This window comes from Pithys albifrons, chromosome 1, assembly GCF_047495875.1.
Source record: "Pithys albifrons albifrons isolate INPA30051 chromosome 1, PitAlb_v1, whole genome shotgun sequence".
NCBI lineage: Eukaryota > Metazoa > Chordata > Aves > Passeriformes > Thamnophilidae > Pithys > Pithys albifrons.
In genome coordinates, this window is record NC_092458.1 from 77131245 (window position 1) to 77147143 (window position 15899).

Genomic DNA, 15899 nt, shown 5'->3' on the forward strand with positions numbered 1-15899 from the left:
AACCATTGAGCAAAACCAGCTGAGCAATATTTGCTCAATGAAATTCCTTTGACTAATTGACAGTGAAGTCTATCATGTACTTAATGGGGTCACTTATGATCTTAAAGTACTTTTGAAAGTCATTTAGATACAATTCCGAGTTGTTTTCTGTAAGAAAGACCTATCAAGCATGCTAACTGAGGAAAGCAATGAATATGACTGGGGAGCAAAGTAATTCTGTGAGGAAAGGAAACTGAACATTATTGTCAAATACATTGAAAGTGTTTGTTTCCCTTCAGGGCTGTATGTAAAATATGGAGTAAAATGCAGAGAGATGTTGTTACCAGTCAAATTGCTACCAGTCTTTGCAACTTACACACGGAAGCCATTTCTCCTTTGAAGTATTGCTTTCTAACTCAAACAAGGAAACAAGATGAAAAGAGAACCATGTGGTGTATGGTATTTCATTTCTCCTTGGATATGCTGTCTGCATGATAGGCTGGTAGAAGAAAGTGGTCTAACTAGTACAACTAACTGATTAGGAAAATTTTTCAAACAATGATGTGCGCATGTTCTAATGTCTTAGCCACAAATGCAGCACATGGAAAGATTTCACTACTGAGCAAGGAGGAAATAATTCAGCAAAATATCTCTGGGTACATTTTATGTTTACAAATTGTTGGCATTTTGTTTTGATTTTCTAGTGGTAATTATTTTTTCTGCCAATAAGTAGACCAGGAAGATACTGCACTGTGGCTCCAGTAGAGGCAAACTGGTCCAGTGAATTCCCTGCTGTGGATTCTGTTGATGTTGAGAGTTCACTGGACAACTGACACATACTTCTATGTGCTATGTGTGTGTGGCGTTCTGGGTATCACTCAAAGGACAAGGGGCATTTAGGTAGGATTTTATCCAAACTTAAGTGTGGCAGGAGGTCGGTGATTGCATTTCTGTAGCAGCACTAGTTATTAAAGAGCAGTCTCTACTTTCCCTGGGGAGGTAGGGGAGTGCAGTCACCATCTCTCATTGACTGCAGTTTTGTGTAAGCTCATGTAAAAATGGGTGAAAACCGTTCTTACCCTCCTGTATTTCTGGGTTAGCATGAGAGAGCTTTTAAAGTTTAAATAGCAAAATTTCATATTTAATGTATAAATCTGAGTGAAAAGAATTCAGACACTGATTGGAAGTCTCTTGAAATGAGCCCCAGCAGGACACTGCTGCTGAAGTTGGGTTGCAACTTATTTTCAAAAAAAAATTCCTAATTTCTTGATGAGGAAATACATTTTGCCTTAAGCATAGATACACTGCTGTGCAGAGAGCCAAATGTACAGAGTTCTTTCAAGATGATAGAAATGCTAAGCAGGTTTCAAGTAAGCCTTTTGGAAATTGCAAGGTAGTGAAAGGATTCCTTGAAAATACTTGAGAGCTTTTTCACTGTATATTGAAAGCTGTTAGCAATAAAGAAAATACTCAGGGCCATCAAAGTGTAACTTTTCTGCTGGTTTGTATACCTGCATCCTAGTACTTCTTTTTCTTTTTGATAAGGGTGAAACATTGCTTTCCTTTCAATTGTCTCTTTAAAAAGTACTTCATAGCTGGAATTAGTCACTCCAGGCATTTTCTTTGCTTGTGCTTCAAATGAGCATAAAAGCTAAAATATTAATGATGCCTGAGCGTTATTCATGATTTGTGGCTTGATAAGCTGATCCTCCCAAAGGCTTTCAAATACCTGCCTTGTTTTTAAAGGATTGGAGAGCAGTTGCTGGGTGGTAGCAGCTTGGTGTGCCTCATGAACTGCCATTGGTCAAAATTAGCAATTTTTTAATCTTTATTTTATTTTGGTTCCTCCACCCTTAACATATGTAATGGGCAGCAAAGTTAACTCTAAGGTAGAGATGAAACTGTATGAGAATAAGTCCTTTGTGACTTTATTATAGTGACTTTACCAGCCAATTGCAGAGTTAGGACTTGAAAGATCACTTGCCATAATAAAGGTATACAGCTTTAAAATGTTAGAGCAAAATTAGGAAAAAAAATACAGCATATTTAAATGAATTCAATCTTTGCAGTGTTACATTTTTTGCATGAATGCTTTATTTCTTATTATGAGATTTTCCTTTCCCTGCCTTGTTGAAATATTGCAACTCACTCTGAAGAGGAAGATGCTGATGAATGGCTGTATAACCTCCTCATGTGGATATATTAGCTAAATTTGTGCCATAAGAGGAAAAGATGGATAAGAGCTTTTCATTTACTCTTTCTCCTCATTGAAGGACTTCCTCTTTTGCACTGTATTTTTGATGGATTTGTCTCATCCAAAAATGAATCGCTTATCTTGAGAATGTCTGAGATACCTTGTGATAACAAAGGGGAGGGATAAAATCTGAATGTTCCTTAGTACAAAAACTGGTCTTCTTTTCATTTGTAAGAGATTCTTCAGGTCTTTGGGAGACGATCTCATAGACCTGTGCCTTATCTGTCCACATTTGTTGCTATTAAGTACAGATTTTTTTCCCTGTATCATTTTGGAGTTTTGTACAGTATCTGAAGTATTATTTTTATAATGAACTATTATCAAAATTATATAATGTATGGAAATTACACAAACCACATTCTTTAAAATTTAACCAATAAAAATTACTTTGCTAATTAAGTATAATTACCCAGTAAACATACTGAATAATTCTGTTCATGGGGTAAACATTAAACTCTCATTTAAACAAATACAGAATATTACCACTAAGGTATGGATTTGCTTATGGCACTAAGAGCAAAATTTTGACCTGCTGTGTTTTCTGACCATGTTAACAGTCCTTCGCAGTTCTGCTGTGTTCAGCTGTGCCTAGCCTATAAAACAGAATTTTCTGTGGACATGATGTTTACATTCAAGGTTGATCCAACCATCAGTCTTTGTTTATCCCCAAAACCCAACAGTCAATACTGATCTACCTTAGCATAAGCCCCTTTTACTTAAATCCACATCTACTATAGTTTTCTGTCCTTATATTTGTATTGGAAATTCTCTTAGTCTATTCTGATATGGTTTATGATAGCATTTTCCTGTGAGTATTTTCATTGTTCCTTTTTCTTAGTTCTTTCCTGACTTTCTCTCTAGAGGGAGAGTAGTGAAATTCTTGCTCATCTGCTTTATAAACAGCAGTATTATTTCTTCTAATTGAAAAATCTTGTGGCAATTTTGTATTTCGCTTGTTTTCTAAATTGATTCTTACACTGACAATGGGTAGATCAATATTCTAACTCCATGGTTATAATCACATCCTTAAATCAATATTTAGAAAGCTCTTGGCAAGGAATAAAAGGCTCTCTCATTTTAGGTTGAGAGTAAACCAGTGCACCAACAACCAGATAAATGTTTTGAGAACAAAAACCTGTCTAAGATCTTTCCTATACTTTCCCCTCAAGGTTAATTTTGTTTAACAAAAGTAATCTAGATTTTAATATTATAAATAACAGTGTGATCCAGGGCTAATGATGAAGTCTTTGCAGCAATTAGGGGTTTGATGAATTTCAAACATACTGAAATTCACCTTTTTTTCTGCTAGTTTACAACTAATTTGTTTTAGTTAGTTTAAAACTAAATTGCAACTTATTTTTTTAGTAATACAAAGACCATGGACAGCAAATGTACATAGCAATTTCCACAAGAATATTCCAGTTAATTTTAGTTAACACAAGTATTTGTATCAAAGTAGGAGGCACTATTGCATACACTGAAGATTTTTTTGTTGGCTTTATTAGTTGATGTGGTGGCTGTAATGCCTGCTAGTTAAAAATGGCATTATAATACAGTAATATCTTGTGTTTGATGTTTAGTATTGCCTTTTATTCTGCAGGAGTTCGTACTGCTTTATAAAATCTATTTACACTTAATCATTTCACTGTCCACTTAAAAGCATTACCAAAGGTAGAGTTTGGTATGGGAAGAAAACCATCCCTAGGACAGAATGCAAAGCATTTGAGGATAGCCAGAAAAAGGCTTCTGATCACACAAACTCAGTTCCTTATTTAGAAAAAAATAATTGAGAAGTTATTTTGCAGGAGAAACCCCAGTGTTTGGGGCATTTGAAGGGGGATTTGAACCTCAGTCCCTCGAGGAGCACATCTAACCTGAGTTCCCCTGTTCCTGTGTAACCGCTGTGAGCACTAGGTCATTATTTCCCCTCTCCCATCAAGCTGAAAAAATGGTGATGAGCCCTTTGAAAATTAAAGGTAAAGGACAGTATATAGCAGTACAGGCTTCTGATAGGCAGTCAGATGTTTGTGTTGGTTATTGATTTACTTGGGTCACAAAAGCTAAGACAGAATGCCAAGAGGGTGAGCTGCTCCCAGCGCACAATGCATGTTCCGAGACACCAGGCAGAGTGAGCTGGGCAGGGAGCCCCAGCCTGAGCGAGCGCAGCTGACTGGATGCTGGGGGAGGATGGAGCTGCAAACACACACTGTGCCTGAACTCCACTGTGCTGAGCTGTAGGTGAGTTTGCCTATGTGATGAAGAAAGCTGCTCTCTTTGAACTTCACTTTGTGAGGTGAAATACCAACAAATTAAGACTAAAAACATCTGCAGATGACTGCATTTTTAGATGGATTTGAACTGCAGGCCATAATTCAGAACTTAATCTACCTAAGCCTGTCAACACAGGGAGCTGAACCTCAACAAAACTACTACAACATGATTCTTTCCTGGAAGCCAAGGCACTTGGCAGCTTGTTTCTGTATCATTAATCAACTCAGCAGGCTTTACTAACCTGTGCCTGTGACACCAGCTGTTGCAAAGTATAATTTTAGAACTGCATTGATCATTCCACTGCAGTGTGATTATTAATGATTGTTATCTTTTTATGGGCATTATTTTTTAATTTACTTTTGATATGTTGCAGCAAATTCACAAGTTACTTGTTACTGTATCAGTAATAGTACAATATTTGCTATATGCAGGAGCTACTGATCATACCCAAAACCTCTGCATTTTTGCACTGCAAAAGGAGCAGGCCAATTCAGATACTTAAAAACAACTTGAGAATCCAAACATTTGGTTTTTATGAAAAACTTTTAACATTGTGTGAAATCAAGAGTGTGGCTTCCCATTGGAAAATGGGTAAAATTTCTCTGGGGACTAAAGTATTTGGTTTGTAAGACACTTAGCATTGCTATTATTTACACAGTCCTCTGAAGTTCTTAACAAGCATGAATGAATATATTTTTAAGCCATTTTACATAAGAAATAAAAATACAGTGAAGTACCACTGTTAAAAAATCAAGTATAATCCAATTTTGAATCAGGATTAAAACTTAATGATTTAAATTAATGTTTATTTAAATGTGATGTCAGCCCCCTTTCAGCACTGGTACTTTGTACTACAGTAGTAGTAATGTCCTCATCATTTTCTAGGCTTAAAGAACATAATTCATGTCATCTTAAGTGATCGTTTCATTTTTTTATCAGTTACAAGAAGCTTTTACCATCCCCACTAGCTGCAGGATTTTTACCAGCTTCTATGTAGAGCATGACCCATTAACCACTATTCTTTTGCCTGGTGAAGTTTCTTACTCATCTGTTTTCCCTCCATCCAGATACAAGAATATCATGGCAGACAGTGTCAAAGACCTTTCTAAAGTTGAGTTTAATGGCATCTGCTCTCCTCTCATCCATAAATCTGGACATTGTATCGGGGAAGGCTGTCAGGAGAGTCAGACATGATTTATCCTGCATAAATTCATAGATTTACAGGAAATTGGGTTAGGAAAATTACTTTTGGTGAAGACTGAGTCAAAGTAGATTTTAAAGAAATAATCTTCTGCATGTATCTTACAGTCTTTTGATGTCTCAAAGAACAGCAGAAACAAACACCACCTCAAACCCTATGTTAAATAGCTTTCTAGCCAGAAAAAAAATTGATTTTCTAATTCACAATTATAATTATATAATTTATATATTTAATATATAATAATAAATTATATCATGTAATATTACATAATAGAAAATAATAAATATATAATAAATATATAATAAATAACATATATAAGAATTATAAATTATTTAAATTTTGTAATTTAAATATTTATCTGAAATCCTCTATTTAAACTGGATCTTTCAATATGTAATTATTCACAAATGCTCTAAAGTTATTATTTGCATTAGATTATCTGCAGAGTAGTAGCAGTTGCTACTTGGTCTCAAATTCCTTTGTACATATGTGTCAAAACACAGTTTTGTTTCTGCTGTGGAACTCTCAGGGAAGGCATTATTTTTTGTTTATAATTTAAATAAACTTTTTATTGAAATTTTAAATTTTGTTACATTGTGCCATTTATTTTTAAAATGTGAATCGTTTTAATTGCTGTGTAGTATGTCACTGTTTTATAAAGAAGAGATGAATGGTTTATTGTGGTTCTCTCGGTAAGTCTGTGATGTCCAGCTGATGCCCAGGGGGTAGCACCCACTGCTTTGCCTGGCTACGAGCCAAAGTGGAACAACTCATACACAGAGCATGGAAATACACATGCACAGAAAAGACAACATGCATGCCCAAGTAACCACTTGAGAAGATGTAGATCTCTTGACTTTCCAGTTGTCCACCCTGCATGTGTAAACTGCTTGCAGTCCAGCTGGCTAAGCCTTCTGGGGTAGTCCATAGCAGAGTAATATTTTCTGTCCTCATAGGAGGTGAAGAACCTGGGCAATGTGGAGGAGAATGTTGCAGAAAGGGAGGAGTGAGCTGGAAGAAAGTACAAAGGTGCTGCATTAGGGAAGGGGATCCAGGAAACACTGCAGTAGGGGCAAGGGAAGAAGAGGATGCCAGATTGGCTGAGCACTGCTGCAGTAAAGAAAGATGGACACAGAGCCCAGCCTGGGATGTTCAATTTGGAAGAAGCTTTCAGGCTGATATTTTGAATTGCCATTTTACCTACAGGTAGAATTCTTCTCCAAACTTTTAATTTAAACATTTTTAACTCCTGGAAGGAACCCTTCCTTTTTCATATCATAGGCATGTCTGTTAAAAAATATAAATTTTTTTGTGTTTTTGGAAAGTAATATGTATGTCAGACACCCATCTTTAATATGTCTATGCTGCAGTTGTCTGGTTTGGTCTTGGAAAAGTGGTACAAATGGAGAGTAAATTGGGATGTGCTGTCTTCCTGCAGAACAGGGACCTCTTCAGCACTGTCACTGCCTTTGAAGAGAACTGGCTGTATGTTGTTTGAGGCAATTATTTTATTTTTCAGCTGTGTGAAGTTACCACTGTCTAGTAATAATTCAACATTTTTGCTACTTAAGAAGCCCTCAGTCTTTTTGACTATGCCTATTCATGGAATCTGCTGTTAGGACAAGTTGCTTGGGCCATAGTACTGTTCTAGTAACATGTATCACTTCTTTTCTTCGGGTGCAATGTTTAAATACTGCTAACCTGCTTTTTTGCCGGAATTATGTTTGAATACCTTGATAAAGTCTAAAACCTGATACTATCTAAAAGGTAATTTCTGTTCATGATTTCAGTAAAGAAATATAAACAGCTTTTTTACTGATCAAAAGGGAAATATAGTCGAAATTATAGTAGAAATTATCATTTTTATTAGTTTTTTAAATTTCAAAATGGCTTTCTGACTTCCTAAAGATGTTTATAAATAAATTAAGTCCTACTAGAAACATGGAAAAAAGGCTTTTTAAGTGAGCTGTGTGATTGAAGTTTCCTGATGAAGTCATGATATGTTTTGCTTTTGAACTATGTATCAACAGGACCAAAATTATATCAATCTTTACTTAGGTCCATAGATCCTCATTACAGCTGTACCCATCTTGCTCAAGGATTTAGCCTGGAATATGCATTACTTTCTGATAGAGACAACGTAGCTCAATATTTGATTACTGGAGGAAGTATTGGGATATGGTCATCACACATTTGACTTCATCTGCAGCTATAATGCACTTTGGTTGGGTGGAGATGGCAAAATTCTTTTTTCACCCCCCCAGTGATCTCACTGGAATTACCTCTCAGCAAACAAGTCTGGCAAGTAATATGCTGGTTCTGTAACAAGGAGAAAAAGTTGTAAAAGAAGCAGCACTGCAAAACAAACAGAGTGAAATTAAGGGTATCTTTCCACTGGGGTGTTACGTCCCTTGAGAAACTAGAATAATTCTACTATAGAATTCCTCCCACCAAAAAGCATCAGCTGATGTAAATGGGTGAACACATAGCTGAGAGAGGCCAGAGAATCCATTAGTAGTAGTTTTTGAGGTTGGACTGCAGAATTTAAGACAGAAGCAGTATGATGCTATCTCTGCTTATTTCTGTGGGATGCTTTATTCATATGGCACTCACTCTTTTATTTGTGCCTAAGGACAATTTAACTGTTGACAGAAAAAAAAATGTCTTATTATAGCCCTTATTCTTCAGTTGATACGCCCAGAGCTTCCAGCAGAAAATTTCATGACTGTTGATACAAGTTTAGAATTTCTTCTTAGCGTTGTATTTTTAAAACAGACACGGCTGGGAAAATCAGGCTCCATACCTGTAGGAATGCCCCTTGTTTACTTCTGGAAAATGGACCCCTTTCTTAACTCTTGAGTACATTCTTTAGTAGGTAATAAACATGAGTTGTATTTCTCTTCAGTTGTTAGAGAATAAATAAGACACTAATTAAAACCTTGAAACACATTTCACACCCTCCTCCCACAGCAATATCCAGAGTCATAGAAATTTGTATGAGTCAGGCAAATGTTTGATGAGATTCAAACCAACATGCAGCATTTTGTTTTTCTGTAACCTGAAGCAATTACAAACTGGTTTTTTTCCCAATTAAAAAATGTGAAACATAGTCTCATTATTTTAATAAGCAGAGTATTTCAATCAGAACTATGAACTATAAATTAATGAGTGCCTTCTAAACTCCAGGCACATGTGGAACTTAAAGAGGTCTATTACAGAAGTTGAAAATCTATATTTAATGAATACACCCACTACAGCTATTGAAATGGCAAGATAATAAATGTGCAGCCCTCTCTTTTACTTCAGAACACCACATTCAACATAGTCATTAGCTGAGAGTTCTGTGAGACATTGTAAATATACTTCAGCTACACTTTTAAATTACTTGTGGACTGTGTATGGTGGTGCAAGTATATTTGCCAGTCTGGTCTGGGTGCTCATCCTGTGTGGTTTAGGCATTCATGATGTCTACGTTTATGGCTGGAATGGAGTTACAGCAGCAAAAGTTGCAGAGGTGGGTACTATATGAGTTACTAACTTTGGCATAATTCTTTTCTCATTTCATTAAGCTTTGTGCTGGATAATGCATAAATATGTGACTTTCCAGTCTTTAAATGTCATATCATATATGGAAGAAACTGTTTGGCATTGAGTACGTCCATCTTAACAGTGAGATAAAAACAACTTGCCGTAACTGTTTTTGAGTGTCAGGGTGTTCCTAAGGTTTCCACCTCTGTCTATGCCCAAATTTCCTGTGGCCAAATGGCACCTCATGTCTGTAGAATAACAAAGTGTTAGTAAACTATGGTCATGTCAAGTAGCAATAAGTTAACTGATTTTTTTGGCAGATCTGTGCAGGATATGTTCCTTTCAAATAGGATGGGCTGAGAAATCCTTATCCCTCTGCAGGCTTGTATCTTCAGTCTTACCTCCTTTCCACGTGAGATCTCTGTAGTTACAAGTTTTATTAAAATGTGTAACAAACAGTTAGCTGGTAGTGATGGATAACTGTTGTGCTCTTTAAGTGAATTTTGAGGGTATTTGCCAATACAGTTTTCCCCAGGTTAGTTATTCTCAATGGAGAAGATCAACACAAACAGCATTTGAGTATGTTGCCTTTCGTAATCAACACTGTTGGAATTTGAGGCAGCTAGTGGCACTCAGCCCATAGCAAAGTTGCTCTGCAAATACAAAGCACAACTTTATTAATTGTCAAGCTGATACACACCTTCTGCTTTTCATCCTCATATGTTATGTGGGGATATCCTTCCTGCTTATTCTGTAAGCTATTAGAGATCGTCCAAAGGAGGACAATGATGGTGAAGGGCCTGGAGGGGAAGCCGTGTGAGGAGCAGCTGAGGGCACTTGGTGGTTCATCCTGGAGGAGGCTGAGGGGAGACCTCATTGCAAGTTACAACTTCGCTTTGCCAAGAGGAGGCGCAGGCACTGATCTCTTCTCTGTGGTGACCTAAAGTAAAAATAAACGGTGGAGGAATTGGACTCCACACAATCTATGAGATTCATAGTGAAGACATTTTATTACACATAGCACACAGTTTATATAGGGTTAGGACTCCAGCTTATTGGCTAAAAGAGTTACACACCACCACGCTAGATACTTCAATTGGTTAGAACCTATCTCTCACAAGTCCCATGTTTATATTATTTCATCCTGACTATTTTCGTGCACCTGCAGAGTCCTGTGAACTCCTGCTCTGTGAATTCTTGGGGAGTAAACCTCCTCCCTATCAGCCAGCAGCAGCTGAGCTCTTTGCTGCATCTGGCTGATAGCTAAGTTTCACGGGACTTCCTATAGATCTGAATTGCTCACTTTGGATTTTACTGTAACAGTAGTGACCAGTGGCAGTCACCAGTGGCCTGAAGTTGTGTCAGGGGAGGTTTAGGATATTAGAAATTCAGGGTTATTAGCATTTGGATATTAGAAAAAAGTTCTTCACCCAGAGGGTGGTTAGGCACTGGAACAGGCTCTGTGGGGAAGTGGTCACAAGCACCAAGCGTGACAGAGTTCAAAAAGTGTTTGGATGAAATTCTCAGGCACATGATGTGACTCTTGGGAATGGTCCTGGGCAAGACCAGGAATGGGACTCGATGGTCCTTGTGGATCCGTTCCAACTCAGCATATTCAGTGATTCTGTGATTTGTTTATTGCCATAAACACTGTCTACATTGTATTTGGTGAAGTTGTTCTAAAGCCAAACATAACTTTTATTATGGCTTAAGAGTTAAGAAGAGAGGTATGGTAGAAGCAAATAAAAAAATGTGGTTTATTTTTTTATGTGCTAGTGGCTTTGACACCTGTTTTCCCCATTCCCTTTCTTCCTGATTGCTTCTTTGTCTTGATGAGAAGTGACAGAAAGTGGCAAGCAGGCCAGTGCTGTGAATGTTTACACTAGTGTAATGTCTGATAGCCAGAAGGCAATATATTCATGGAAGGGACAATGACATTTCCGCCACATACAGGGGTCATATAGAGGCCTTTGTAAGCTGTTTTCCAATACAGGACTGAAAACATTACATGACAGACAACTGGTGTATCTGAGTTAATACTGGGGTACCTTGCCCAGGCTTGCCAGCCACAGGGGTTGAAACCATTAGTGTTTCTGGTACAACGTGATGGATTCTGCTTCCATAACTGTTGTAGTTTCAGGAGTTGAGACTGCCCATGCTTAAAAGGCTGAGTGGGCCCTGTGTTCAGACTCCTCTTGGCAGAGCCAAGTTCTTATTTTAGTTAACTGGGCAACTATTGTGGTGGCATATTAGAAATTGAATGCAATTGTATGAACTAAGATTTTTCAAGAGGCAAGTTTGTAGGTAAAAGTGACTTAATGGACTGTGTGGCTGTCAGGTCTTCCGCATGTTTTGTTAATTTTGAATAATGTAATGTTATGTTATTTTTTTGCCCACTGTTTCCTAGGCAGCCTGCAACAGCCCCTTCCCATGGTATTCCTCAACTTTTATTCTTTTGTCTTAAAAACCCAGCAACAACCAAAAAAGTAAAACATCTCCATACAATTTTGTATTTCTCTTTTCTCTGTGATTTACAGGCCACATCTGTTTACCTTGTTAAGTACAAGAACACTTCAACTTGAAGCTCTGCCAGCTCATGCAGAAATTCAGAATTGAAACTGAGTATCTCAGATAGGCATGAAGATGTGGCTTACTGACCAATATGAGCATTAATCTATGTAGTGCAAATCACTTGGAGCTGGAAAAACAGTGAATGATAAAGCTTTGTAAAAAGCCTGAACCCCAAGACTGTGTATTTGTTGCAGGTTTGTTTTTCATGAGGATGTTGAATCTGAAGCTGTTTCTCTTCTTGTGTTTTAGGTGCTGTAGCAGTTCTGATCCCTCGCCTAGACCTGGTGATTTCTTTTGTCGGAGCTGTCAGCAGCAGCACTCTGGGACTGATTCTGCCACCTCTGGTTGAAATCCTCACTTTCTACAAGGAAAACTTAAGTTTATGGACGATATTTAAGGATGTTTTTATAGCTGTCATTGGATTTGTTGGATTTTTAACAGGGACATATGTGACGGTTGAAGAAATCATTTATCCTGCATCTGCAGTTGTAGCAAACGCAACGGAGAGCTTCCCTACAGATTTAAATGCTACAAACGTGGTGGTTGGTTTAAAGTAATAACCAGGAGCTGGGAACTGTTTTGTTCCTTAACAAGAAATTCATGACTCAGGACCTGCTTTCGACTACTAGTACTGTGTAGAGAGGTAGTTTTTAGGGTATACATGTGAAAATATGTTATTTTTTTAGAAAGTAATTATATATCCTTTCTGGACTCTGAATGAAAAGTTACAGGATGTTGTTAATCAGAACAATATTACTTCCATGATGCAAAAACATTCAGCACCATACATGATAAACAGTTTATTTTTGTACATTTTTTTGGTAACTGTTGCCCTGACCCATTTTTTACACCATTTCTTTATCCTTGATTTCTACTATACAAATCTATAAAATATTGTATTTTTTTTACCTATTGCTAGAAGTCTGTAGACTGCATATCTATATTTCTATTGGAACATGTAGTAATTATTTTGCATTCTTATGTTCTGCCTTAAATAGTATCTAACATGCCCTTTACATGTTTTTTGTTCTTTTGTCTATTTTAGAAGAAAAAAAGAACAAGTTGATAAGTTGGTAAATGGGTAGAAAGTAGTTTTGTTTGGCAAGCCTGCATGCTGAGTCCCCAGATGCAATGCTGATTATCAGGGTTTGTATTTGACTTCCTGTTTCACATGCCATAGATGACTTTCACTCCAAAAGTTGAAGCTCTATTTTTGGTCTTGTTTTCTAAAAACACCTATATTTTGTACAATAATAGAACTATTTGTCATATTCATTCCTGTTATGAAGAAACTTATTTTTAATTATAACATTGCTCCAAAAAATACTGTATGCCAAAACTTCTCCAGTGTAGTCATACAAATTAAGCTGGAAATATGTATAATATTTTGCTTGCCTTCAGTATATTCCTTATAAATCTACCATTTGGTAATCTACCATTTGGCAGTACAATGCTAGAGTAATATACTGCTAAATATATTTATATTTTCTTTTCAGCATATTTCCCTTGTCATCTACCATCTGGTGACTGTAATGAGCACTTTCATCTCCATGTTGATGAGGGCATTTCTGATAGGAATTCATTATAGCATGTAGTTCAAACTGAATGTATTTGTTCAAGCAATAGTTCTGAGTAATGCTCTCATGTTCATTTTAGCAAATGAAAATAGACAAAGGTAAATACTTGTAGGCACTTTAAAGGGAGGAGTCTCTGCAGGTGTGATACCAGAGAATCAGCCTTTATCGTGAAGGTGCCATAGAGGAGCAAACACAGGTAGTTAGCAGAGAGGTAAAAGGTAAGCTTTTCATCTTAAAGTGTTTTTAGTCTTTAAGCTGTTTTAAAAGACTTTGAATCTAAGTATTTCCATCTGTTTTGTAATGAATGTGTTGTTTACCTAAACCATACACTACACAACAATAGAATATATTTCTGCGCAGCATATTTTACTTGACATTAAGTACATTTTTCGTAGACTGAGCGGATTTAAACACAAGTTGTTTTTCCTGTTAGGTTTTCATCTTGATCCTTGTGTGTTTAGAGAATAAAGGTCTTTCAAGTACATTCACATCATTTGTTCTGCATCCATTGTGTCGTACTGAGCAGCTTTGAGAAGGTGCTTCTGCCAGGATGCAGAAAGACTTGAGCAGGTCAGAGTTTGGTGGTGATTTTGGCAGGTCCAAGTGAATACTGCCATGGTACTATCAATGAAGATTTGCTGACCTGGGTGCCTACAACCTAAAGAGGTGGCCTTGGTGCCCAGTGAATGTAACATAGCCCTTTCAAAGGCAGATAACTTGTTTAGAAGCTTGATACGTTTGAGGAGTCTAATCTTAGCCATCAAATTTTGGATAACCTGGCCCAAATACAAAGCCACACACATCTTACTGCTGTATCTGACAGCTGTGCAACCTGTCAAGTGCAGATTTTCAGACAGATGTGTTGCCACTGACTGACCAGGTATGAAGTAGTGTGTTTATGCAGCGGACCAGTGTTGCCATGTCTAACAGTGTTGTATCGGTTGAATCTTGAAAAAGTTTATTAAGATATTTTGCACAATGTTGATTTTCTCCTACAGTGTAGGATTTTTGTTATTTAGCACTCATACAAAGCATTTGCATGGCCTGCTCTTTCAAATAGAAAGAGTCAGGAATCAGAGTATCTTGCTTTGGATAAGTTTAAAATGTCATGTAGTAAAAAACTAAGTCTGACTATTAAGAGTGTCCTGTGAAGCATTGCCAAAGATTTAAAAGATAGGAAATTCTCACAAAACCCTCTTCTGAATAAGAGTTCATTCAGCTTTTAAAGTACTGTAATAATAGTTGCAAGTTGAGACAGAGAGTGAAACTGAGAGATTTCATAGGTATGGTTTACATTAATATATATTTAAGATGAAAATGTACTTTAGCACAAGCTAAATTAAACTGAAAAGTGTATGTGATTGGCTTATGTTCCTGACAAGGAAGAGAAAGCTATTGTATTTATATACTGTACATGAACTTATATTTTACAATATAACTGTTAACAGTTTTAATGAAATTTAATCAGTAGCTGCACTACAAGTAACTGGATAATTTTCTTGTCTATAACTGTTCATCCTCAAGTATGGGGCAAGTAAGAGGGTGGGTTTTCCTAATGTTCTGTAAAACTTAAATCTTATGTATCAATAAAGACTACAAATTACCCTGCAAACTCTGTTACCCTGCCTGCCACCACTACTGCGTCACTAGAAGGAATGTGTCCTACAGCAGAATTTGCCTTTGAAGTAATTCAAGAACAGCACGTGAGTGACTTGAGACTGTCAGACAAGCTCTAGAGCTGACTTTTCATTGATAATAAATCTCATTTCAAAGTTACATAAGCATTCCCGAGAAATCCCACCTCCACTCCAGGGTTTTGCATGAGAGCATAGTTAAAGTTAGGCTTATGCATTTTTTAGAGGTGCTTTAGTAAATAAGTTAACTTCTAATAAGGGATGCAGGTGTTCCCACTGAAATTCCACTTCCTATCTGGAAAACCACAAAATTAAAATCAATCAGACTTTTAAATTGGATAAGCCTTCAAATATTTGCTTTGGACTTGGCCTTGTCTGTAGGTATGGAGTGCTTTCTCAACATGTGGATAGAGATGGTGAAGTGTTACTTGGAAAACTATCATGTAGAAGTGAGAATTGAGATTAGTCGATGAAAATCCTAAAGGATTCCACTCAGTTCGTTTTAGGTAGAGTGGAAGCTAAGAGGGACATGATGGAAAAGTGATTATTTCATTAATACTAAAATGTTTCCAGATGATCTGGAGAAGCTGGAAATATCACTACCATTCTATAATTGCTGGAATGTGTTATGAGCCTTGTCAGACCTCCCATTCTTCTCCTTTAATTTATTCTGTTCTGTATGGAATAATCAGTATTTCTGCTCATTATAGGTTTCTCAAGTGTCAAAGTATCCTCTGGTAGAAAACTAAGAAATGCAGCTAATATCTGTTAAACTTCATTTTTCATATGCTATCCATAGGAGAAACCACTGCCAAATTTTGGTGGGATTTCAGGAAAGAACTTTGTCCATGGTTTTGTGTGTTACTTATAGGCCTTCTACAGAA

At 36.9% G+C, this 15899-nt stretch overlaps 1 protein-coding gene across 1 annotated transcript in view; it reads left to right on the forward strand.

Annotated features, from left to right (window-relative positions):
* Nucleotides 1-15038, forward strand: part of SLC36A4 (solute carrier family 36 member 4) — a 93913-nt gene extending 78875 nt beyond the window's left edge. The window contains exon 11 of the mRNA XM_071555881.1: nt 12054-15038. Within this exon, the coding sequence (XP_071411982.1) occupies nt 12054-12361 (308 nt within the window). The 3' untranslated portion in view covers nt 12362-15038. The remainder of the gene's footprint in view (nt 1-12053) is intronic.
* Nucleotides 15039-15899: the final 861 nt, after the last annotated feature.